This window comes from Urocitellus parryii, chromosome 6 (genome assembly GCF_045843805.1).
Source record: "Urocitellus parryii isolate mUroPar1 chromosome 6, mUroPar1.hap1, whole genome shotgun sequence".
NCBI classification, from domain to species: domain Eukaryota; kingdom Metazoa; phylum Chordata; class Mammalia; order Rodentia; family Sciuridae; genus Urocitellus; species Urocitellus parryii.
In genome coordinates this window covers 147,802,360-147,830,103 of record NC_135536.1, presented here as the reverse complement: position 1 = coordinate 147,830,103, position 27,744 = coordinate 147,802,360, and the positions used below count along the sequence as shown (strand labels likewise).

The 27,744-nt window shown below is 37.0% G+C and overlaps 1 protein-coding gene across 2 annotated transcripts in view; it reads left to right on the top strand.

Moving 5' to 3' along the window:
* Positions 1–27,744, top strand: part of Tars3 (threonyl-tRNA synthetase 3) — a 79,795-nt gene that overhangs the window by 49,136 nt on the left and 2,915 nt on the right. For both annotated transcript variants that reach the window (XM_077799376.1, XM_077799377.1), the window contains exons 11-17: positions 8,753–8,919; positions 10,797–10,959; positions 15,773–15,910; positions 17,459–17,536; positions 17,623–17,723; positions 23,692–23,796; positions 27,318–27,390. In XM_077799376.1, the coding sequence (XP_077655502.1) occupies positions 8,753–8,919; positions 10,797–10,959; positions 15,773–15,910; positions 17,459–17,536; positions 17,623–17,723; positions 23,692–23,796; positions 27,318–27,390 (825 nt within the window). The remainder of the gene's footprint in view (positions 1–8,752; positions 8,920–10,796; positions 10,960–15,772; positions 15,911–17,458; positions 17,537–17,622; positions 17,724–23,691; positions 23,797–27,317; positions 27,391–27,744) is intronic.

The following is a 27,744-nucleotide window of genomic DNA, read 5'->3' as shown; positions in this document are numbered from 1 at the left end:
CTGTACTACTTTCCACTGTTGATTTTCATTGTTGTTTTTCATTTCCTCTTTGTGTAATGTTTTGCCCAAGATGCTTTGGAGAGCCAGTTTTCTAGCTGTGAATTCTTTTAACTTTTGTTTATCATGGAAGGTTTTTATTTCATTGTCAAACCTGAAGTTTAATTTTGCTGGATACAAGATTCTTGGTTGGAACCCATTATCTTTCAGTGTTTGAAATACATTGTTCCAGGATCTTCTAGCTTTCAGCATCTGTGATGAAAAATCAGCCATTAACCTAATTGGTTTACCCCTAAATGTAATCTGCCTCCTTTCTCTTGTAGCTTTTAAAATTCTCTCCTTGTTCTGTATGTTGGACATTATAGTGTGTCTTGGCATGGGTCTCTTGTGGTTTTGTACATTCGATATCCTGTAGGCTTCTAGGATTTGGATTTCCATTTCATTCTTCATGTCTGGAAAGTTTTCTAAAATTATTTCATTGAACAGATTGCTCATTCCTTTGGTTTGGACCTCTATTCCTTCCTCTATCCCAATAACTCTTAAATTTGGTCTTTTTATGGTATCCCAGATTTCTTGGGTGTTCTGCTCGTGGTTTCTTATAAGCTTTTCTGAGTTGTTTAGGCCCTTTTCGAGGTGATATATTTTATCTTTGTTGTCTAATGTTCTGACTTTTAATTGGTCTACTCTACTGATGATACTATAATTTGAGTTTTGAATTTGGTTTATAATTTCCTTCATTTCTAGGATTTCTATTTTCTTTCTTTTTTTTTTTTGTATAACCTCTATCTCCCTGTAGAGTTGATCTTCTGCTTCTTGGATTTGTTTATGTAATTCATTGTCAAAGTTAACTTTCATTGTCTGCATTTGCTGTCTAATGTCTTCCTTAAGACTCCAGATCATCTGAACCATGTATATCCTGAAATCTAACATTCCTTCTGCTGCAGATGTTACCTCTTCTAATGTTGACTTGTCCTTGTCTTTTCATATTACTCACATTTCTTTCCAGCTCTGTGTGACTGTTGTGTTAATATTTTTACCCCTATATCTTTATATTGCTCTTATATAGTTCCAAAATCCCTCTTTTGTAGATTAAAAACAATGTTAACAGTTCCCAATATCAATAATACATCATCTATGAGCAAGTTTTCATTATTAATACATTTATAGTTAGACTCTATGTCTACAGATGTTGGCTTCAATTATTATTTAGAATATAGTCATTAGTTTGATAAAAGGCATACCGTTTCTGGTGGCATATAGAGAACTGAGGGTCAGGCATAGGACATAATGTTAAGGGGGAGAGGAGTGAGGGTATGGGATTACTCTAACTTAGCAACTTTAGAGGTGAACTGTAATGAATAGACAGGGGTAATTTACAGAAGAATGTATAACTTCAAACTCTTTATCTGTATTTAGAAAATTACCCTACATATGAATAGTAAAAGATAGGAGGTTGAAAGTGGGATAGAGGGAGGAAGAAAAAGAAGAAGAAAAGAGAAAAAAAACAATGAAAGAAAGAAAGAGAGGGAGAAAGAAAATAAGAAAAAAATTAAGGGGGGGGTGTGAGGTGGGGCCTATGCAATTCCTCTATATTATATTATTCTGGTGATTCAGTTCTTAAAGTCTAATTTCATGCAAAGTTCTTTGATTCACATATGTTGAGGTTGTGAGGACCAGAGGGGGAAGGGTAGAGGAGATTTGATGAGAAGAGTGAGAAAAGAAATGAAAGGAAAAAAAAAGTCTCAGAACTCTGTTTTCTTTTCTTCCAGTAGGTGGAGTTGTCTATTCCTATTCTTGAGTCTCTGAGTTCAGGGTGGTGGAGGTAGCCATTGTGAGAGGGCTTGAGCTTCTAACTGGAGCCTCCCTACTCTTAGTCTCTGAGTTGGAGACGAGGTGCCTGTACAGTTGCTGTTCCTTGTTGATAGCTACATCCCCCAAAAACTTGTGAGAAAATTTTTAAGTTATCACATCTGGGGGTGGGGGAGTTGGAAACCGGGTACCTGATCAGCCATGCCCACCGATAGATGGAGAGAAAGGTTTTCCAAGATGGATTCCCTCTGTTACCTGCATAGGGTGTTTGGTGAGGTGGGGTTGCTGGGGTAACCTTGTGCTGTGTCCAGAGCTCGGTCTGGTGACCCGAAAGCAAAGCTTCTGTTCTGCCCCACCTTCTGTTTGTGCCAGCGAGTGCCGCACAAGGGCTGGGGCTTCCGTCTGCACCGCGCCAAGCCGATGCTAAGATTCTTATGAATGATATCTTAGCACCTCTTTTTAATCATCATCCTGTCTACTTCCCTCACATCTCTCCTATTCTTAATCCCTTTCCTGATCCTTGTCTTTTTTCTTCATTATCCATAACTCTCATTTGAAGGAACCTTTCAAATTCAGTAACTTCCTGAGGAGAGGGCTCATGGAACGTGCTGGTTATTTGCTTCACTAGTCTTGTTTTCCTTCCTTAGCTGTTGTGTTGTGCCCCTGAAGTCTGAGACTGACCTCTGGGGACTCAGCATCACCCAAGCGCTATAACTTCCAGCAGATACTGGCCATTGCAAGGGAGGAGTAGGAGAATAGAGGGCAGGGAAATGAGATGTTTAAAGTATCACTGAAGATTATTAGAGATTTTGGTGGGTGGTGATGACCAGTCACAGCTGCTGCTTTGGATGTGCTGTCTTTGCTGGAAAACCAACACAGTTGCTGGCACGTGGAACTCTCAAGGTAGGAGTAGAATAAATGGAAAGTCTTAGCCGTGGCCTTAAAGGGCTCTCTTACCTTTTATAGATGCAAGACAGACATGGCTGATAATCAAGCCCAAGGTCTGATTGTGTGGGTTGCAGAATTGTGAAAGCATTTAAATACACAGCAAGTCTAAGGTAAGGGCACTGGTTGAGGAGGTCCCCGAGGCTTGGAATGAGAATTTTTAGCAGACACAGGCTGAGCACTCTGAATTCCAGATATACTTATGTGAAAGACTTTGGTTTTCCCATGTATAAAGAAACTTCCAGGCACCTCATCTGTCTTTTTTTTTTCCCTCTTGGTCTTGCTTCTTCCCACATTTAGTAATTCTTAAATTATATGCCAGATATTATATATAAATAACTATAGAGAATGATGTTATCTCCTGTTGGAGCATTCACCCTCTGCCAGGATTGAAGAGTGATCACTCAGACCAATCAGAGAGATTCAACTGGCTTAGGACTGGGTTTCTATTTTAGTAAGAATTAGTCTGCTTCTGTTTCTTTCCTGTTTCCAGGACATAGTCCTCTGGATTTCCAGTTGACAGGCTGGTGTTTCTGTGTCTCTTTAACCCCAAAAGACTAGAGGAGAGTTAATTCTGCTATTCTAATGTGTTCTGTAACTGAATAACAGATTATTTCAATTCTCATCTGATTGCTACATCACTCTTTTCCAGTAATATGCCATCTGAATCAGATCTGAGTGTAGATGAGATTTCTCAGGAACAGTTGAGGCTCCTCAGATGCAGTTCCTTGGGCTCCGGTCACCAAGTACTTTCCTCTCCATTTCGACTTGTGAACTACAGATACAGGTTATCTGCTGGTCACCTTTCCCTCCCTTTCTCTCCTGCATTAAAAAATGATAGAGGAAAAGGATGCAGTAGATAGGGGAGGAGGCACATAGTAGTCACCAGTCTAGAAATTCTGATACCTACTAATGATCCTTCCTCCCACCTAAAGTTATTCCTATGCTGGCTTCTGTTACCATAGATCAACTTTACCAGGCCTTAACTTAATTTAAATGGAATCATGCAGTATTTGTTCTTGTGTTTCTGACATTTCTTTTGTTCAGCTTAATATCGGAGATTCATTCAAGTTGTCATAGTTGTAATATTTTTTGTGTTTTTTTTTAGATATTCCATTTTATAAATGTAATATACACAATGATTCATTTTCAGGTGTACATTTAGGTTGTTTCCAGTTTGTAGCTATTAGACATGAAGCTATCATTAACATTCTTGTCTTTTGGTACACATAAGTTCTCACTTCTGTCAAATAAAAATTATACAGCAATTGTTTTGGACTAAGCTCTTGTACCAGGCCCCCACAGACCAGACTAAAGAATCAAAAGGAGCCACTGAGCTAAAGTTCTAAGCTGAAACTGTTCTGTTTATCTCACTTTCAGAGAAATCAGGATTATAGAGATAACATCCAAATTTCCAAAAAAGGCCAGTTTTAATTGGCATAATAATGAAATTTCCCTGTGCTTTAATATTTAAGAGAAGTAACCTGAAATAACTGAATGTTAACTTGTGAGTTAATTTCTATTCTGTCTCCCTGAACCCTCCTTACAAGGGAAATAACTTTGAAATGACCCGTTTTTGTTTTGTTTTTGCTTTTTTCAGTCTCTCTCTGTCCATAAAACCAACTTCCTTTGCTTTGGTCTTCAGAGCTCTTATTCTTTCATGAACTCAAGTATTGATTTGGTTTTAGAATAGAAAATAAAGCCAATTAAGATAATTAAACTAAAAAGTTTACATTTTACTTGAGTACTTAGAAGTGTGAATTCAGAATCATATGGCAAATTTATGTTAACATTTGTAAGAAACTGCCAAACTCTTTTCCAAGGTGACTATTTTTTACATTCCTGCCAGCAGTATATGAGGTTCCTTTTGTGAAACTTTCCACAGACACATCTTTTGAGTTTCTCAGAATCCACTTGACTCATTGCATGGTCTAGGAGCCATGGAGTGGAGAGGAAAGTGGCTCCTCTTGGAGAATGTCTGCTTCTTCTCCCCATGACCCTTGACTTAGTAGATTTCTTTGCAGATAATGTGAAATCTCAGTGTATTTACCTGTGCAGAGAGGGTCCTGACCCAGGCACTCAGAGGGTTTAACTGAAGAAGGTGTAGTGAAGGAGATACTTACAAAGGTATGTGCCCAGTTAAGGTAACTTATAAGGGACGGACAGTAGAGCACCCTGGGGTCAAAACCAGCAGGAATCCCTCACCCTCTATCTCTAGTCCTGAAGAGGAAAGGAGAAGCAATAGTGGTACCAGAAATCAGAGAGAGCTGGACTCCATGGAAGAGATGCCATGCAAAGGAAGCTGTAACCATAGAACATAGCCAGAACCAAAATCAACCCAAGGCAAGAAAACACTGGGGAAAGGGAATAAGAACCTGACCTCTCTCTTCTTCTACCTTCAGAATTCTTTCAGAGCTTCTCATTGGTCAAATCCAGTTAGAAGTCAGAAGGCAAATATTAGTCAGAATTATCCAGAAGCCAAATATATTAGGATTCTCTTGAGAAATAGAACCAGAAGGATATAAAGAGAGGAAGAGACTTATTGTTAGGAACTGGCTAACATGATCACAGAAGCTGAGAAATCCCATTCTCTGCCACCTGCAAACTGGTGGTGAGATTCCAGTCTGAGTCTGAAGGCTCCTGAGTCAGGAGGCTGATGGTGTAAATTCGAGTCCAAGGGTCAGAGAGTCCACAGGCAGGCAGGAAGCAAAAATAGTAAGCCTCCTTCCTCCACAGTTTTGTTCTGTTAAGGTGCTTAACAGATTGAATGATGCCCATCCACATTTGGGAGGGTGATTTTAATAAGTCCACCAAATCAGAAGCTACTATAATCCAGGAAAACTCTCAGAAGCTGGGCAGAGCGGCACATGCCTGCAATCCGAGTGGCTCGGAAGGCTAAGACAGGAGGATTGTGAGTTCAAAGCCAGCCTCAGCAAAGGTGAGGCACTAAGTAACTCAGTGAGACCCTGTCTCTAAATAAAATACAAAATATAGGGCTGGGGATGTGGCTCAGTGGTCAGGTGCTCCTGAATTCAATCCCCAGTAGCAAACAAACAAACAAACTCTTGGAGAAATGCCCAGAAGCAGTTTTTAATCTGGGAGCACCAGGGTTCAGTCAAGCCAACACAGAATTAACAACCATCATAGCTGGAATGTCTGAGTCAGCCTGGGCAAGACAGACAGTGGCAAGTTGAGAATAACCAGCATGGGTATCTCTTGTGCCTCTCTGTACCCATTTTTGTGCCCTGTTTGAGTGAAAATATTTGTGTCTTTAGACAAAGTCCCATCAGCCTTTGTATCATCATCATCATGTTGGCTTTGTCAGTTCTGTTTCACCCAAAATCTAAATTGTGTGTTTAGCCATCATTAGTGCTCTTCAGGTAAAAAAGCAAAGACAAGACATAATTAAATGCTACCACTGCAGCCTTAGCCTCTGTAGGTGGACATGGGCCTGAGCTGAGAAACCAGAGCTTCCTCCTTCTGCCACCCCATCCATGTTCTCCATGTCCCACCGGCACTTCAGATGGCTAGATTTAGTGGTAGGTATGTTAGTCTAGAGTTTTAAACAAACAGTTTTAAATAACAGAAATTCATAGTCTCACTATTCAAGAGGCCAGAAGTGTAAAATCCAGATGTCCTCAGGGCCATGTTTCCTCCAAAACCTCTAGAGGATCCGTCTGTGCCTCTTCCTCACTGCATGAGGGTTGCCAGCCGTCTGTAGTGTTCCTTGGCTTGTAGAAGCTGTCTCTCCAGTCCTCCAGTTTCTTGTGGCCTTCTCCTGTTCTGTTTTCACATGTCTTCCCTCTGTGCATGACTGTCTCTGGTCCAAATTTCCCCTTTTTATAGGGATGCTAGACATATTGGATGAGGAGTCGTGCTAGGGACCTCATTTTGATTTGATTACCTCTGTAAAGACACTGTTCCCACATCCTGAAGTGCTGGGAGTTAGGACTTCATAATGTCTTTTGGGGCAGAATGCAATTCAAGCCATAATAGTGGATAGCCTAAATCTTCTCATATGATCTAAGCTCTTAGTAATTCTGTCTTTATAAAAGAGTTCCCCACTATTATTGTTGAATGTGGGAATAATTAAGGGTTTTGACTGAATCCCAGACACAGCCCTCCTTACTCCACTGTTTGATAGCAGCACAATCATCCCAATAGTCAGGATCGGTCATCTTCACAGAGTAGTAAGTCATTCTCTGCCTGTTAGTTCCTTAGCAGAGGGAACCCAGAATGAGCAAGGGACAGCCTAAACCCCCAACAGAAGTATGTCAAAGTTTACTGGTGCAAGCTTTCTCCTCTTGGTCACCAAGACACACATTATTTGAGATACCAAAGCTCCAGAGATGAAGAAAAGATCCTAAAAGTTTCCCAGAGACATAGGACTGGGTATCAGAATGTAATTAAAATTCTCAACAGAAAACTAAAAATCAGAAGACAAGCACTGTTGGTCAGTTTTTTTGTCACTGTGGCCAGATTACCTGACAAGAACAATTTAGGAGGGAAAGTTTGCTTTGGCTCTGTCTCAGGGGTCTTTGTTCATAGATGGCTGACTCCATTGCTTTGGCCCTAAGCTGAGGCAGAACATCATGCTGGAAGAAAGCAGCTCAGTTTATAGGATCCAGAAAGCAGAGAGAAGGCAGGGGCGAAGAGGCCACATGGAAGATGCATTCATCCAGGTACAACCCCAGGAACCATCTCCTTCAGCCATACTAAGCTGGTCAGTCCATCCAAACCAGGCTCGACTGATTAGATCACAGCTCTCTTAATCTAATCATTTTACCTCCAAACATTCCTGCATTAATACAGGAGCTTTTGGGGAACACCTCACATTCAAAGCCTTAAAACTGTGAAGCCAAGATATCTATATCCATCTAGACCAAGTTTACTCCTGGGATTCTCCCACTGCCAGCCTAGTCACAGCTTTCCCAGGTCTTTTGAGGCAATTGTTATTTGTTTCCTACTTTTAGTTTCTAAAGTAACCCAGCACTCATCTTCAATTCTCCTTTTCTGTCTTTGTAAATTAACACTTATATAAAAACTCTCTTTATAATTATTTTAATGGGGTTTTGGGAAGAAGCTGTTCATGTGGAATTGTTTTAGCTTTTGTAATGAGAACTTGCTTGAAAACTATTTTCTTTTTTTGAAATGACACTGATATAAGAGCTATTTAGGGGTTTCCAAGTGGCTAGGTATAAATAAAGCTTCAGTACCTTCAGTAACCCAAAACTATCACTGCGTTGTTTATAATTTTAAAATGTCTTTTTATAAATTTTAAATTCTGTTAACTTGCCAAAAGTATGGTGGTCAACACGTGTGCCAAATGTCCATTTGATTTACAAATGATTAGAATGTAATAAAAACAAAGATCATCACATCGATATCTTGACAAAGGCTGGGGAAAGAAAAGGTATCAATAAAATAAAAACTTTACTTGACAAACTCTCTTCTTCTGTTACCATGATTTAATGAAGGAAGCTGTTAATAGGGAGAGAAGTCAGCTTCTGACTTAGTGGATATTAGGTACTTAACATGTCAAAATTGAGAAATTAAAATTCTCAAATTCATTTATGTCTAAAACTTAAATGGATCAAAACTGTAACATGACACTAAACATTCAGATTTATTAAACTGTATAATTTTTCCTACCTCTTAAGTTATAGGGGGAAAAAGCCCCTGCTGTTTATCTAGAATGCAGAAGGGCTTTGAAGTTTTTAGTTATAGAAAGTTTCTATGGATATTGAATTTTAATTACTAATTTACAAAGAATTATAACATTTATATTATACACTATTTTGTACATAAGATAAATATACTATTGAAAATTTTACTGTGCATATGTATTTCTTTTTTTTTCATGATATAGAAAACACCACATCTAAAACTGAGCACATGTGAATCATGATCCTTAGTTTAAAAAGTTTGCTCATAGTGTTGTATTGCATGGAATTGTGATCTCTCCTAGCAGATTTTAACATTAAACACTCTTATCTTAAAGGAGGAGTATCACAAACGAACCTTCACGGAAGTGCTCTCTCCCAACATGTACAACAGTAAACTCTGGGAAGCCTCGGGCCACTGGCAGCATTACAGTGAGAACATGTTCACCTTTGATATTGAAAAGGACACGTTTGCTCTCAAACCCATGAATTGTCCAGGGCACTGGTAAGTATTAAAAGTGGAGAAGATATGGCATAAGAGTGCACAGCACACTTCATCATAATTAGCTGTTATTATTATTTTGCTTTTTAGATTTAAATGGTTACTTTAATCTGAAGAATGATGGTTACTAATCATCTTTATCTAGTTATTTTCATTCTGGAGAATGAAAGTATGTTTGATATTCAGCAGGCATGGAATGTTAACTGGAAACCATTTAGTTTTTGTGCTTCTCAGAGAACAGTATCAATTTTAAAAATTATATTTGTCCTCTTAATAGTAATATATTTCATATATACATATTTGCAAATAGTTCTATGTACTGTTTGGGTTATTTTAACAAAAACATTGAGGTCATAATAAATGGTTTTCTGAATTTCATTGATTGTAAGGTACTTTTTCCCTCCATATATCAACTTCTCTGAATTTGGGATGCATCTTATAATTGGTGGCATCTTAATATTTTGTCACAAAGTAAATTGTAGGTCACTCTATTTCCTAATAGTACCTAAAATAAAGGTATATCTTATACCCAATGTTGTTTTTGATTCTATGAGAGAATTATCATAAAGTAGGTTTATAAATTCAACCTTAAAGACAAGCAGATTTTACAGCTAGAAGTGAATAGACATAATTCTACACACACACACACACACACACACACACACACACACACACACAACTATTATGGTTTTGTCTTACCAACCTACATAGTTTCTAATAAATTAACCTTAGAAGCTAACTGTTTAAACCAATATCGGAACATTAAAGAAAGCTCCTTGCCCTTTTTAGTAAAGATTAAAAGAAATTTAACTTGAAGATGACAGCATGTTAAAATATATATAACTTTAATGTTATGAAAACTGGTATGTTAATAGTCTTCAGTCTCTCTTTTTAAACAGAATGTGAGTCTAAGCTGGTGTCCCACGCTCTCTAAAACATTTACATTAACACCTTCTTAACTTTGCCACCAGGTATTATTTAAACCTGTAGCCTGCAATTTTAATTCTAATTACAAGTAAGGCTAAGTGATTATAGAGAAGGTATTTTGCATCTTCAGGCTTCAGAATAAGGAAGCCTGTAGCAATGGAATAAGGTATTCAGGAGTGCTTTCTGCAGAAGAGAATTCAACAGAGAACACTAGTTGGATGCTTCCTGAGCTTGGTGCCAGAAACGCAAAGGTGATTTATATAGTCCATTTCCTCATGGAGCTCACATGCATAGGGGGCAGGAACATATATGTAGGCAATCACTTATTTTAAAAGACCAGTGCCATAACAGTTATATGTTTGAAGTGTTCTTGGAGCCTGAGAAGAGATGGACCAGTCCTATTTGGAGAAGTGTCCAGAGGGCTTCACTTAAGAAGTAGCCTTGGAAATGAATTATAAATGGCAAGTGGAGATTTACTGGGTGGATGAAGTCAGAATTTCTGTAAGACATAATGAGATTCTTTCTAGAATGCTGCAGTGATGTAAACTTAAGATTCAAAAATTCCTAGAAGAGGGCTAGAGGCTTAGCTCAGTGATAGAGAGTGTGTTTAGCACACAGGAGGCCTTTCGTTAGATCCCCAGAACCTAAATAAATAAATAATCCATAGAAAAACATTATAAAAAATATTTTTGGTTGTAGACAGGTACAATACCTTTATTTCATTTATTTATTTTTATATGGTACTGAGGATCAAACCCAGTGCCTCATGTGTGCCAGGTAAATACTCTACTACTGAGTCACAAACCCAACCTAGAAGAGCATTTTTAATATAGTGATCTAAGAACCAGAATAAGGAGTTTACAAATATTGAGGCTTAATTGTAATTTCTTAATATTTAGATAATAATTATTGTCTATGCTATGTAAAAACCGTGTTTCATGTATCTTTTCTAGTCTGATGTTTGCTCATCGTCCACGATCTTGGAGGGAAATGCCAATTAGATTTGCTGATTTTGGAGTTCTTCATAGAAATGAACTGTCAGGGACTTTAAGTGGCTTAACCCGGGTCAGGCGCTTCCAGCAGGATGATGCTCATATCTTCTGCACGGTGGAGCAGGTAAACAGTGACACAAGGTGAAGCATGACTATCAGGAATTCACATCTCCTACTGTTTCAGATTTGCTGTGAAATGAGATGTTTCATTTAGTCTGCAAGGACTCAACTCATTCAGTTCTGACATCCTGTCGTTATCTAATTTACATCAATAGGTCAACAATTTCCTGACATGAGATTTATTATTTTTGTCCTTTGGCTTCCTTTACTTATTTTATTATCTCAAGTTCTACTAAGTGGACTATTTTAAAGATTTGCTGGAATTCAGGATGTTTTGTTTTTTAATATCGCCTAGAAATTCTTATCGAGTTTATATTTTTAGTTCAAATTAAAATTGTTGACAGAGAGTCACTGTTCAACACTTCAGGTCTAATTACTTATTTGACCTGACTGGCATTTATAGAACGATAGCAGAATATACATTCTTTGAAGGTATACATGGAATATTCCCAAGATATTCTGGGCCATAAAACAAGTCTCAATAAATTTAAAGGAATTTAATTAAAACAATGTTCCATTGAACACAGTGGAATTACAGTAGAAATCAATAACAGAAAGCTATTTGTAAAACTTCTAAATATTTGGAAAGTAAATATCACACCTCAGAATAACTCATATATCAAGAAAAAAATCAAGAGAGAAATCAGAAAATATTATACACTGAATGAAAATGAGAACAACATCACAAATTAAAATAGTTTACACAGGGACATTTATAGCACTGTATACTTACATTATAAAAGGTTTCAAATCAGTCACCTCATTTTCTACTTAAGAAACCAGAAAAAAGAAGAGCAAAATACACCTAATGGAAACCAAAGAAAGAAATAAAATAATAAAGAACAGAGCAAGAAATTATTATGATGTGGATCTTAAATGCCCTTGAGAAACTCACATGTTGAAGGCTTAGCTCCCAGTTGATGGTGTATTGAAATTTGGTGGAATCTTTAGGAGGTAGAGCCTAGCTGGAGGAAGTCAGGTCATTAGGTGCATGCCCTTGTAGGAGATAAGGGAATACTGGGACCCTGGCATCTCTCTTTCTTTCTTCCCTGCCCCTGGCTCTCCTTCCTGGCTTCTATGATGTGAGAAGCTTTGCTCTACCATGTGCTCCCTGCCATGATAGTCTGCCCCACCACAGGCCCAAAACAATGGAGCCAACTGACCTGTTTCCTTTTAAGATAATTATCTCAGGTATTTTATCATAGCAACAGAAAGCTAACACAGAAATTGCTGAAGGAACATTCACTGGAATAGAAAAAAGAAAAATAATAGAGAATATTACTAAAAAGCAAAAGCTGATTTTTTGAGAGGATAATGAAATTGATAAACTTTTAGTCAAATGTAGGGAAAAAAGATAAGACACAAAATTTAAAAATTAGGAATGAGAAGTACCATCACTGTGGATTTTGTACGTTAAAGGAATAGGGCACATTGTGAACAACTTTGTATCAACAAATTTGACAACCTAGATGAAATGGACATATGTTTGAAAAACATGCCAAGCTTCACTCAAGAAGAAATAAATGAGTGGCTCTTTGATCATTATGGAAATTAAATCAATAGTTTAAAACTTCTCAGAAAGAAAATTCCAGTCCTAGGTGGCTTCATTCGTTAATTCTACCAAAAAGTAAGGAAGATATAATACCCATTCTAGACAGATTCTGCTGGGAAATTGAAAATGCTTACCATCTTATTCTATGAGGTACCATTGCCCTGATGTACAACAAAGCAGAGCCAGTTAAAGAAAACTGTAGACCAATGTCATGAACATAATGTCAAAATTTCTAAATATGATTTTAGCACATTAAATCCAGTAATATTTTAAAGGACAATTTATCTTGACCAGGGAATGGGAGATTGATTTAACAATAGAAAATAAGCCACTGTTACTTAGTTTGTAATTAACAAAGTAAAATTCAACATTCATTTCTCATAAAAATGCTTAAGAAACTAGGAATGGAAGGGAACTTCCTCAGCCTGATAAAAGGCATCTGTGAAAAATTTATAGCTAATGTCATACTTAAAAGTTTATTCTTTTTAAGTTTAAATGCTTTACCCCTAAGGTTAGGAATAAGATAAAAATGTCATCTCTCATTAGTTTTATTATTGATTATTAAACTGGACAATTTCTGTAAAGAAAAAAGGCAAAACAGAGAAATAAATATCCAGATTAGAAAGTAAGAATTGAAATTCTTTACTTGCAGATGACATGACCGTGTATGTCATGGATGACATCTACAAAAAACTTATTGTATTTACAAAAGAATTATGAGAACTAAGTTTTTAAAAATTCTAGTATGGAATATCAATATATAAAAATCAATTTTGTTTCTTTATACTAGCAGTGAACTATTGGAAATTGAAAATAAAGAATAATCATTTATAATATCATCAAAAATATGATAAAATGTGGGGAAAATATTGCAAATATGTTGCTATGAACTTAGTTTTTCACCCCAAAATTCATATCTGAAGCCCTACCCCATCTCACCCCGACATAGGATGGCATTTGGATATGGAGTTTGGGACATCAGTTAGGTTTATATGAGAGAACAAGGGTGGGGCTTTCATGATATGATAAATACTGCTATATGAAGAGATACAGGAGATCTTGCTGCCTCTCTCTCTATCCTCTCTGCCATGTGAGGACACAATTAGAAGGCAGCTGTCTGCAAGACAGGAAGAAAGCCCTCACCAGTAAACTGAATCTACCATCTCCTTGATCTTGGTTTTTAGCCTCCAGAATTGTGACAAATAAACTTCTGTTGTTTAAGCCACACAGACTATGGTTTGTTGTGGCAGTCCAAGCTGACTAGGATAAAAGCAGGTAAAGTTTCTACACTCACTTGAGTTGGTAAAATCAGCATCAGTAGATTGTGATAGTTAAATAATACCTAGAGAAACCACTAAAGAAAACTATACATAGCCAGGTGGTGCACACCTGTAATCCCAGTGACTTGGGAGGCTGAGGTAGGAGATCATAGGTTCAAGGCCAGCCTCAGCATATTAGTGAGACTTTCAGCAATTTAGCAAAACCCTGTCTCAAAAAAGAACTGGGGATGTAGCTCAGTGATAAAGCACCCATGCATTCAATCCCTAGTGCGAAAGAAAGGAGGGAAGGAGGGATAGAATTACCAGGATGAATCATAGCCTAAGCCATACAACAAACCTCAACAAATTTGAAATAATTGGAATCATAAAAGGTTTCTTCTAGCTACAATGAAATTAAAGTAGAAATAAATAGAACAATAATGGGAAAATCTATAAGACCTATTGATCACTCTCCCTAAATATAGCATTACTTTGTGAATGGTTGCATTCATTCTTGAATTCTCAGCATTCAGCATAATGCTTAGTACAGGGGCAATTACCTTTTGTATTAGGGTTCTTCAGAGAAAGGGAACCAATAGAATATATAGAGATATACAGAAGGGTATTTATTATGGCAATGAACTCACATGATTACAGAGGCCAGGAAGGCCCTATTACATACCGTCTGTAAGTGGGAGAACCAGGAAAACTGGTGGGTGATTCCTAGTTACCAATATGAGACCCATGGCCTGAGAACTGTGAATAGAGGTGTAACTGGTGTAATTCCCATAGTCCAAGGGCCAAAGAACCAGAAGTTCCTATGTCTGAGGATAGTAAAGGATGGATGTCCCAGTTTAAGAAGAGAGGGAGGTGGGCATAAGGGTAGGAAAGTTGGTGGAATGTGATAGTCATCATTACCCTAAGTACATGTAAGAAGACATGAAGGATGTGACTCTACTTTGTATACAACCAGACATATGAAAAATTCTGCTCTATATGTGTAATATGAATTGTAATTCATTCTGTTGTCATATATAACAAATCAAAATTTTAAAAAATTAAAAATTAAAAAAAAGAAAGGGGCGGGAGAGAGAATTTAATTTGCCTTCTCTCTACCCTTTTGTTCTCTTGGGGCTCTCAACAGATTGTATAGTACCTACCCATACTGTGAGGACAAATCTTTACCCAGAGTCTACTGATTCAAATACTAACCACTTCCAGATACACCCTTACAAACATAAGAAATAATGTTTTTCTAGCTACTCCTTATCCCAGTCAAGTTGACACATAAAACTAAAGGATAAATACCTCTTAAACCAATCCCCTGCATTCTGACTGCTCTCTCTGGGTTCAAAGCACTATCGTATCATTCCTGAACAATTTCACCAGCTTCCTGACAGACTTCTCTAGCCTTTCCAGTCAGTTTCCGTACAGCAAAAGAACAGTTTGTTTCAGATTAGTCCCCTCAACCTTTCACTGGCTCCCCATTGTTGTCAGGGTAACACATCCAGACATGACCCTGGCTTTGTAGGTACTTTATTTTCTCTGGTCCCTGCATACTTCTAGCCTCATCATATACCACCCATCCCTGTCTGCTCTCCCTTGCATCCTATGAAGCTCCCTGACTGTCTGCTCCTCTGACCTTGACCTTCACCCTCAGTGTTTCCTCTGCTTGGACTGGGAACCCACTGGCCACACCCTACCTCTCTACAGAGAACTCTTGCCCAGCCTCTGGCCATAGTGTGGCCCTGACTTCCTCTGGGCAGCCCTCTTTAACTCCTGTTCTGGGTGTACCACTGCCTTTTCACAATGTAGTGCCCTTGTCTGCATCCTGCATATGCCTGACCCACAAATGAAGATGCAAGTCAGGAATGGATAGGCAACCAAAATAGTGTCATATGTACTCTATTAAAATCAGGCTTTATCTGATATGAAGAATTTTTTAAATGTCCTAAATAAATTTAATTTGGTGTTCTATTTGAATATTTCATTTGCTCTGATTTCAGATTGAAGAAGAAATAAAGGGGTGTTTGCAGTTTTTACAATCAGTTTACTCAACATTTGGCTTCTCCTTTCAATTAAACCTGGCCACAAGGCCAGAAAACTACCTTGGAGAAATTGAGATGTGGGATGAAGCTGAAAAGGTAAGGAGAAAGAAAAAGCTCCCCTTTCATTTTTGTAGGTATGAAAATCACTCAAGAAACTGCACTTCTCTAGAAATTTTAAAACGAAGTCATGGGATCAACATGCAGGTTGTAGAATGTGTTTGTCCATTTGCCTTCATGATGAAAACATTTGTTTAACACTTAAAAGTTTATGTCAGGTTTTCATTTGGACCCTTTTTTGGTGCCAGTCACAAATAACTGGCATACATTTTTAAAGAAATCCTTCTATTTACAGTATGTCTTGGTTTGTGTAGTTAATTTTAAAGCATTGCCTGTGGAGTTACCTTAGTCTGACTCAGAGTCTCAGAGATGTGGCCTCTGCCTGAGATGCATGCACATGGTGCTTGAGTCAGACCCAGCCTGTAGAGCCCACTCTACGCCTGAACACACCCAGACTTAGACATCACATCTCAGCTTTGAAAAGCCAAGGTTAGGGTCAGCGCATGAGGGGACACTCCCAGACCTCAGGAAGGACATCTCTGTCTCTCTCAAGACCATATTCTGACTGAAGTCCTGGGAGCATGCCACGACTTCATAACTAGCCACAGGCCCTGTGCACCACCTCTGCCTTGGTCTTCTCCAAAAGCACCTCACTCCCAGATGTCAGGTCTCATTCCTGGGCACCAGTATTTTGGGGTGATAACAAGAGTTTGGCTGTTATTTTGACAGTGTTCTGGTCAAGATCTTAGGAATGCTCAGTTTCTTCCTAGGAAAGCTGCATTCACAGGAATGCCAGGAGACTCAAAGTTCCCCTTTACTACAGACACCCACTCATCTTTAGTGTGGGACATCTTCATCACAAACTGTGAAGAGAGTGTGGAGAGGTAGTGGCTTAGGCTGAAGACCAAAGTGGAGCTTCATGCCCACACACTGCTGTAAATCATGGGATGCCCCCATCCCCAGACACATGCAGAAGTGGAGGAGAAGCTAAAGAGAAGTAGCAAGGCCTACTGTTCAGTTCTCTCTCCCACCCACACATCATGAAAGAGGGAGCCTTTTCATGTGTGGAGGAGCATCCATCTATAAGGTGAAACAGATCCTGGACTTTCACCAGGATGCAGAAGCTATCAGAAGGAACTTGCATTGGAAGGAGGACCCAAGCATCCTTTCTCTAAACTCTGGAATTCACTGGAATAGTTTAGTAAATTATCTCTTTTTCCCCCCAACTAAAATGTACATATGTGGGGGCTGGGGTTGTGGATCAGCAGCAGAGCGCTCATCTAGCACGTGCGAGGCCCTGGGTTCGATCCTCAGTACCACATAAAAATAAATAAAATAAAGGTATTGTGTCCAAGTACATCTTAAAAAATAAATATTTAAAAAATGTATGCATGTATGTTGATAGAAGTGTCATCTTAATCATCTTTCTATCATCCCTATTGAATATAAAAGATGCTCAATAAATATATATTGAGCTAATGTAAAATATAAGATATATTGAATTCATTTTTATGAGGTATATGAAAAAAGATAAAATATGCAATAAAATAGAAGTTTAAAATATTTTCTTCTTTAAAAATAAAATAGCAACTGCAGAATAGCTTGATGGAATTTGGAAAACCATGGAAAATGAACCCAGGAGATGGAGCATTTTATGGCCCTAAAGTAAGTGGATCATATGCATTAAAAAAAAAGTAAAATTTAAAAGAAAAATTTCAACTGTCACTAAGCAAACATTGTTTAATTTATAGATTGATATAAAAATCAAGGATGCTATTGGCAGATACCACCAATGTGCTACAATTCAGCTGGACTTCCAACTGCCTATTAGATTTAATCTTACATATGTTAGGTGAGTGATTGAATATGATTAAATAAAGTAGTACTAACATCCTAATTATTTGTCATTTGAGATGAATATACAAAAATAAACATTAGTGTATATCTAGTATATGCCAAATATTCAATATGTATTTGTTATAAACTATTTGGGGATTTTCTTAGTTCATTTTGTGTGGCTACAACAAAACTGGGTACTTTATAAAGAAAAGAGGTTTATTCAACTCATTATTCTGATATCTGGAAAGCCCAAACAGCATGGAACCAAGGGCCCTCCTGACTACATCACAATGTGGCAGAGAAACAGAAAGGGAAATGGCTGCATATAGAAAGGGGCAAGTGTGTGGGGTAGCCTTATAACAACCTGCTCTCCTGAGAACTAACTTAGTCCTCTGAGAACTACATTAATCCTTTCTGAGGCTAATGACCCTATAACCTGATCTCCTCCCACTAGGCCTGACTTGTTAAAGATCCACCACATCAGTGGTAGAATGCTTGCTTAGCATGCACAAGGTCCTGAATTCCATCCCTGGACCAAGCTTCCAGCACATGACCTTTGGGGAACACATATACATCCAAACCAGAAGAGGGGTCAACTTTAATTTTCTGAGGACATGGTCTGGTAGGGGAAGAAAGATAAGTAAGCATAGGATTAGAGATCTGAACAAAGTACCATGAAAACATGGTCCAGGTGGTTAACTGTCCCTGAGGCATAGGGGGAAGACTTCACAAAGAGCTGGAGTGACGTGAGGATGAGATAGTTGCCAGAGAAAGCAGGGGAAAAGGCAAATTTTTCAAACCAATAACTTCTTGTTGTAAAAATATTTCTTGACATACAGTAAAACTCTGTGTGTGTGTGTGTGTGTGTGTGTGTGTATAGATGCATGTGTACAGTTTGGCCAGTCTTAATGCACATATAGAGTGGTTTGACTTCACAGTTATGACTATATTATTCCAATAAATTTATTTGTGCTATTTGCAGTCAAACTTCCTCCTGCCCCTAATCCTTGGCAACAATTAATATGTTCTCTGTCACTATAATTTTGCCTTTTCCAGGATGTCATATAAAAGGAATCATGCTATATTAACCTTAAGAGACTGTCTGTCTTCTTTCACATAGCATAATGCCTTATATATTCATGGGTGTTTTTTCATGTTTGAATAGTTTGTTCCTGTTTATTGCTGACCAGCATACCATCATTGTATGGATGCAGCACAATTTGCTTGTTTAGTCATTCACTTAAAGGCATTGATTTGTTTGCATTTTGGGGGGATTATGAATAGAGCTGCTTCAGACATTAGTGGATAGATTTTTATGTGAATGAAAGTTTTATTTCTTTAGAGTAAATATGATAAGTGTATGTTAACTTTGTAAGAAATTGCTGAACTGTTTTCTGTAGTAACTTTACCATTTGATATTCTTGCCAGGAATGCATGGGAGTTATATATGTGTCACTTCCATGAGAACACTTGGTATTGTCCGGGTTTGTTTGTTTATTTGTTTGTTTGTTTTTATGGTGCTAGGGACTGAGGGTCTTCCATGCTAGGCAAGCACTCTGCCTCTCAGTTATATCCCTACCCCTGTTTAAGATTCTCCTTAACAAATGCATAATAGTATTTCATTATGTTTTGATTTTGTATTTCTTCAGTCCTAACAAAATTAACATTTTTTTATGTGCTTATTTCCCATTTATATGCTTTTTGGCTAAGGACCTGTTCATGTCTTATCCTCATTTTAAAATTGGGGTTTTTGTTGTTTTATTACCTTTGAATTTTGAGAATTTATGTCTTTAAATATTTTAGGTATAAATGTTTTGATCATTATTTACAAATATTTTCCCTCCAAATTTGTAGCTTGCTTTTTTATTTTTACAGTATCTTTTCATTCATATTGAGTTTTTAGTTTGAATGAAGTTTAATTTATAATTTTTTTTCTTTTATGGATTGTGAGTTTTGGCATCATGTCTATGAACTCTTTGTCTAAGCACACAGGTCATGAAGATTTTCTCCTATGTTTTATCTCTAGTTTTAAGTCACATTTAGATCTAAGATATCTCTTGCATTTGTGTGTGCGTGTGTGTGAGTGTGTGAATGAGATGTAGAGTATAGATTAGGGTTCCTTGCATCTAGATTGTTTAACATCATTAAAAAGAACATTCTTTTGTCATTGATTTGCTTTTGCAAAGATCAGTTGGACATACTCTATTGTCATGTATATCTAAAAAGACAAATTTTTTAAAATTAAAAATCAAAATCAGTTGGACAGCTGGGCACACACCTAAAATCCCAGCAATTTGGGAGGCTGAGGCTGGAGGATTCCATGTTCAAGGCCAGCTTTGGCAACTTAGTGAGATCTTGTCTCAAACTAAAATAGAAGGGACTGGGGATATAGCTCAGTGGTAAAGTTCCCTGGGTTCAAACCCCTACCTTCCCCGCCCCCACACAAAGACATATTTATGAGGATCTGTTTCTAGATCTTCAATCTGTTCTGCTGACCCACTGATTATACCTTTGTTAACACCATGTAGGTTTTTTAAAAAAAATATTAATTTTTTTAGTTGGACACAATACCTTTATTCCATTCATTTATTTTTATGTGGTACTGAGGATCGAACCCAAGGCCCTGTGCATGCTAGGTGAGCGCTCTACTACTGAGCCACAATCCCAGCCCCACCATGTAGCTTTATAGTAAAAAACTTACAATCAATAATGTGAATCCTTTATTTTCTTTTTCAGAATTATTTTGCTTTTAATAATTCTATTTAAAATCCTGGGAGGAATTTTGATTGGAATTGCATTTAGTTTGGGTCAGATGGACATGTGAACTCTGTTGCGATCCATGACCTTTTTATTTCTTTCCTCATTTTTTCCAGATTTTAGCATAGAAGTCCTTTGCAAATCTTCATAGATGTAGATATCAAATATCCAAGTATTTCACTTCTAAGGGATGATTCTAAGTGGTATTATAGTTTTAATTTTTATATACATGTGTTCATTGCTCATATGGGGGAAATGCAGCAGATTTTTGTAAGTTGACCATGTATGCTGAGACTTTGCTGAACTCACATTAATTCTAGGATATTTGCTTTTGTGTTTTTGTAGAATTCTCAGGATTCTACATGATTGTGGACAATAATTCCAGGTATAAACAGGGACAGTTAATTTCTGTTTCTGATTTGTATTCCTTTTGTTGTCTTCTCTTGCCTGATTGCACTAGCTAAAACTAGTATTGCTTTGAGTAAGAGGATGAGAGTGGACACCATTGCCTTGTTTCTAGTCTTAGAAGGAGAGTATACAGTGTTTTATTCTTAATCATACTGTTAATGTGTAGGCTTTTTGTAGATACTCTATCAAGTTAAAGAAGTTCCTTTGTATTTCTAAATTTTCAAGATTTTTTTATCATGAATGTGTGTTGAATTATTAGATTTGTTAAATTGTTTTTCTGTATAAATTCATATAGTCACGTGATTTTCCTTCTTTAGTCTATAATTATGGTAGATTTTGTTTATTCAGTATGTTGAACTAGCACTGCACTGCTGGGATAAAATCCACTTGGTCATACAGTGTCATTGTTTATGTATTAGTGGATTTGATCTTCTAATGGCTTGTTGAGAATGTTTGAATGTACGTTCATATAGGATATTTAATTTTCTTTCTCATATTGTCTTTGTACAAGTATCTGTGCATTCTGGCCTCATAAAATAAATTGGGAAGGTTATTCCATTTTGTTCTATTTTCTGGAAAAGATTATGTAGAATTGATGTTATTTCTTTTTCAGATATTTGGTTAAATTAGCCATTGAAACTATTGCTATAGGTTTCCTTTTGGGAAAGAAGGAAAATTATTGACATGTTTAAAATTTAATAATTTTTGATAGAATATTTTCCTTTTAAGATGCTTAGAGTAAATGAACAACCACTCCTCATACAAGGAGGACGTGGAGGAGAAACAAATCAGCCAGCCAGCCATTCAAGGTGTATGTGGACAGTGGAGAGAGGGAGAATAGAAGTAGAGGCAGCAGCAGTCTGTGAACAGGTCAGAGATGACAATGGATGGAACCAGGTGATAGAGGTGAACAAAGAGGGTGTGTTTGGGGTGTGCTCTAGAGGAAGAACCAATGTGATTTATTCAGGCTTAGGAAGGAGAGAAAAGCATGGAGGTCATCGCCATGATGGAATAGGGATTTATCCTATATTAGCAAGGGAGGTTTAACATGAGACTCAGCCTTGCAGGAAGGTGTCAGGTAAAACTTAGCATTCGTTCCTGTGTCATGGGCAGAAAGAAATTCCCTTCTTATAATAGGAACGTTTATCAGAAAACAATAGTAACCCCTCAATATAGTTGAGAAGAAGGTGATTATGCCTACTATTTGTACCATTACTCAGAATTATTCTGAAAGTACAAATATTCAAAAAAAAAAAAAAGGAGAGACTAAATTGTTATTATTTGTAGATGTTAAAATGTTTAGAAATTGGCCAGGGATGCAGCTCAGTAGTATAGCACTTGCCTACCATTTGTGAGGCCCTGTGTTCAACCCCTACAACTGCCAAAAACAACCCAAAATTCTTGAAATCTGACAGAATCAAATGGAGAAAAATTGGAACTAATAATACAGTAAGTTATTATTAGTAAGCAGTAAGCACAAAGTACAAATTTCAATTTGCTTTCATATCCATTTAGTAATAACCTGCCTCAAAATGTAATGTAAAAAACATTTCAGAAACAACAAAATGCAAATTATCTAAGAATAAACTTAATTAGAAATAGAAATACATAATATTTACAAAGTATACACTATAACATTTTATCAAAAGTCAGTAAAGAATTGTTTAAATGAAGATTCACACAACATTCTTAGAATCAACATTGTAAAGATAATATCTTCTAGTTTATCTATGAATCTAATATGATTCTGTGAAAATCCATTGAGATTATTTTGGGGGAAGCTCGATATTCATTCTAATGTTTATTTGATAAAAGCAGAGTTGGTGTCACTGACTGCTTTAAGTCTACACTTGATGAATCATGGGACAGAAATTTCTGGTTACCAGGGTTTTATGAAGGGGCTACGCTGCTTCTCTTTCATTTCCTATAGAAAACAACATAATATATCATTCAGGAATATCCCATGCTGGTTTAAGTTTGTGAGATAAATGATTTCTACATATGTCTGCATAAGGCTGGATTGAAGCCATTCACTCACCCCAAAACTTTCTGAGGGATCTAGACAGGGAGTTTTGTTTGACGTTGATCTAAAGGTAATTTCCCATAGCAGAAATTATTGATGGAGATGTTATCCAATATTACTTCATTTGAAGTAAAGCTAATTAATTAGTCTCTGTTTTTGTTTGGTTTGTGTATGTTTTAGTAGTACCTAGCTGGTACAATTTATAGATAAAATTTTCTCATAAGAACCTATTATATTTGTTACAGTGAAGTAAAATTTATCTTTCTGAGAAATGTGCACATAGATCTCAGGGTGGTTACTTCATTGTGATTAAGAGTCATACTTTGTTTTTCTATTTTTTTCTAAAGGGGAGTAGATCATTAAATGTAAGACATGTGTCATGAAGGTTTTAGGTCTATGAAAGGAATTTGACCAGTGGACTTCTAGAATAAATATTAAAAACAATTTGAAAAATTAGGTTTACTACGTGGGCACAATAGTGGCAGGAATGGGGTACATAGGATCAGATAAAACTGCCTGTGAATTTAAGAAAGAGAATGTGGGAATTGATTGCATTACTCTCTGTACTTTTGTATGTGTTTAGTGTTAAAATTTGTTAAAAATAAATGAAACAAAAGACAAAGCAATCTTTTGTTTTGAGGAAATAAAACAGCCACTAAAGAAATAGTCAATGGAAAGATACCCAGAAACACTAATCTAAATCTATAGACAAAATTAAATATAAGGTAAGAATATAATAAAGTTATTACCTAATTTTAGAAAAATACTCAAATGTATAATTTTCGTTTTTTAGTAAGGATGGGGATGATAAGAAGAGACCTGTGATCATTCACCGAGCAGTGTTGGGATCAGTGGAAAGAATGATAGCCATTCTTGCAGAAAACTATGGGGGGAAATGGTAAGTGACATGAAAGAAAAAAGCTAGATGTCTCTTATTTTTAAAAATCATGGCTAACAACATTAAATTGGTAGGAAAAATGGCAGCTCCCGCTTTTATAATTAGCAGGTATGCAAAGAATAAATAAGAATTATTGTTCCTTTTGCCAGATCAGAAAACAGAAACAAAGAAAGCAAAAACAGAGTGACATAAAATTGCACTATTTTCCCTTTGGGGAACTCAGTCCTATTAAAGAGTTATCTTTTCACCTGTGTTAAGCTTGTCAAAGATCCATTTACTGTCTGGAAAACACGTGTTCAGTTTCCCAGGGTACTGTCTCTTGTCACACTGCCGTCTCTTGTTCAGCTTGTATTGCTTACCTTTGGGTGTTCCTTGTGACCATTGTCTGGGAAGAAAACATGGAAACCTGATCCATAAATAGCTGAATAATACACTGGTATAAAAACCAGAGAGAATGGCCACAGCATCACAGTCCAATCAAGGGATGACTGTGGAAAAGGAAAATGCTCTCCAATGCAGAATGTAGAATGGTACATCTTATGGTCCCCTCTGCCTGGAAGGAAAACTGGTCAGAGGTCTGAAGTTTTACATTGATGTAGGGCTCTGGGTACTGCTTTGGCCACAAGACCAGAGATATAGAAATAATTAGATTGGAAAAATAAATGCCAGATAGATTTGGGGAAGAGGACTTATGGATGATTCCTCAGAATGGGCCATGAAAGTGGTATTGCCCACTGTAAGGTCCTCACTGTTGAAGAGAGTTTCAGCATTCTATACAAGAGGGCCCATTCAGTTATCATCAACTTCTTTTTGTCCCTCATAATTATTCATATCAAGAATAAAGTGGCCACTAGGTGATATGCATGAGCATATCATGGACAATAACATGGACATTCCCTCACCAAGTTCTATATTACTACATATCTTCTGGGGACACTATTTACTATTGGTAATGATATATCCTGATCCCACAGTATGGTACCATAACCCAGGGGGAGCAGCCAGCTGTCTTGTGGCAGTTTGATTACATTGGATCCCTTTCAGCATGTGCCAGTGCCAGAAAAGATAGCAAAGTTCACTTTCTTTTCATAGAAGACAGTTACTCTGAATTTTGCTTTGCTTTGCTTTCCTACCATGCTTTCTGCCAGCAGCTCTGTGAAGTAATTTATAGCCAAGAAGTAAGGCCTGAGCCTGTATTGGCTCTCAGAAGTAGCCCCCACCACTATTATTGCTAGGCATAATACCTGTAGATTTCACTGTGGATACTGGGCACTGGATGCCAATGCTAGAGTCATTGTCACAGGTTCCTCAAAAGCCCTGTGATGGGCTATAGCCATAGCTCAGTGGTAGAGTGCTCGCCTAGCATGTATGCAGCACTGGGTTTAATTCTCAGCACCACATATAAATAAATAAAGGTCCATCAACAACTAAAAATATATATAATATATATATGAATATTACCTACTGGCCACTTTACTCATTATATGAGTAATTATATAATTATATATATATGTATGTATATTATAGTCAGGGTGCTGTGTTTGTATATCTTCCACAAACTAGTTCCCACACATGCATTCTAGTGTTCATGTCAAGAGAGGGCAGGGAAGAAAATTTCTGAGCAGGAATCATAAGGTAGGAAATTTCCCTGAGTGTCTTCCAAAGGTACTGGGCAATTAGAGAGTCTGTGTATATCTGAGATATTTAATTTATGACCTTGGAGAAATATACTGTAGTGTCATGGAGCTTTTAAGCTATTAAAATTATACAGAAGCCAAAAATATAGGCAAGAATATAGATACTAAGTATGAGTTAATATGTATATATTTCTTTCTTTTATACACAGTATTCTGTATTTTATCATATGTAATTATGTTTACCATATATATTATTTCATTTTTGCAATTTAAGAAAAATACATACATTCATAAAGTACCATCTGGGAATAGTCCCAATTGTATTCCCTTCTACCTTCAAAATAATTTTGATGGTACCATACCGTAGGATCAGTATTTATCGCTACTGAAGGCAAATTGTATCCCCAGAGGCCATGTAGTGATTTGGAACTTGGTGAAGGAATATCCATGTTGTTAATTTAAAATCCAGTTGATATGATGGTGTCTTACATTAAAATGGTAGTGTGAAAGTGGCAAAAACAAACAAACAAAAAACAACAACTAAAGATAACTAGTGGGATTAGGAGATGAAGTAGGAGACAGGAGGTGGTGCCAGTGTATGGTATGGGCTGTCCTCCTCACAGGGACCAAGATTTCTGACACCAGCTGACCTGTGAGGGAAATGTCTCCAAAAACTAAAAGTAAAAACGGTTAAAATGTGGTTCTCTGGAGAAAGTAAGACTGGGGACAGACTGAGGCCAGAGCACGTTATACACTCTGTTTTTCATCAGATGTTGAATTATGTCCATCGTATGTTATTTTATTTCTATAGTTTATGAATGCAAGAACTGCCTGGGAATAATCCCCATTGCATACCCTTCCACCTACAAATTATGATGAAGAAATAGGCAAATGTCCACATCAAACATTGCTTTTACCTACCCCTCCATGCTTTTAAAAAAATATTACATTTTGACACAATCATTACAGAGAGCATAGTCTTTTCCCAGTTTCCACCCACCCCCATGGCAACACTTGCCAAATTTAAGTATCACAACCTAGGAAATAAGCATTGATATGATCTACCAACCTCATTTAGATTTCACCACTTTCACTTGTACTCATCTAAGAGAGTGTGTGTTTCTGTACACACACACACACACACACACACACACACGTGTGAGTGCTTAGTTCTATAAGGTTTTTATCACAGTGTCTGGATGGAATAACTGCTGCCAGTCAAGACTCACTTATAAGGACACTCCTATTATTATTATTCCCACAAATGCTCTATCTCACTCCTGTCCACCAATTTGGAAACCATGAATCTCTTCTGCATTTCCATAATGCTGTCAGTTTAAGATTGTCAAGTACGCGGAATCATATAGTATGCAACCTCTTCAGATCAGCTTTTTTTTAACTCAGTGGAATTCCTTTGAGATCCATCAGTGTTATGTCAAGTACCAACACTTGGTTCACTTTTACTTAATGATGTTCCATGGTATGGAAGCACCACAATTTGACCATTCTCCTGCTGAAGGATATTTGGGGTATTTATGGCTTTTGGCTATTACAAATAAAGCGGCTATGTATGTTAGTGTGCAGGATTTATGTGAACATAAGTCTTCATCTATTTAGGATAAATGCCCAGAAGCACAAGTATGTGTTTAACCTTCCATCTGTGTTCCAACCCATTCTTCCTTCTCTTTTCCTATCAAAATTCCAGGTGTCTCCTTCTGTCTACTCTACTTCCTTTTAACTCTTAATGTGGTTTGGTTTGCTTCTATACCATTCCACTGAATTTGCTCTCTTGTAAAGCCATACTTTAAAAAAAATCTTTGGTTATTTTTTAATCACAGAATAAGTGGTCATTTTGAAATGATTTTGAAAATGTATACTTTTCAGGCCTTTCTGGCTATCTCCTCGTCAGGTGATGGTCATCCCTGTGGGTTCAACTTGTGAAGAATATGCAGTTCAGGTAAAATTAGAGACATTTGAAGTACCTAATACTTTGCCATGTATTCTGTGTAGGTCATTGGCTTGAAGTGTCATTCCTGCTTTAAAATACTGTATAACTAACACATTAATTTAATAAGTTTTCAGTTATTGGAAGTAACATGGGTCATATCCATGTAGTTGAATCAGAGTGTTTTTGAGAAATTAGTATTTCAAAACATAATTAAATTATTCTTTTCCATATGGCTCTATTAGAAAAGAATACCTTATTATCTGTTACTGCATAACAATTTCCCTAACACTGAGCAATTTAAAACAGCAAGTATTTATTATCTCAGCATCCTCGAGGTAGGAATCTGGGAGCAGCATAGCTAGT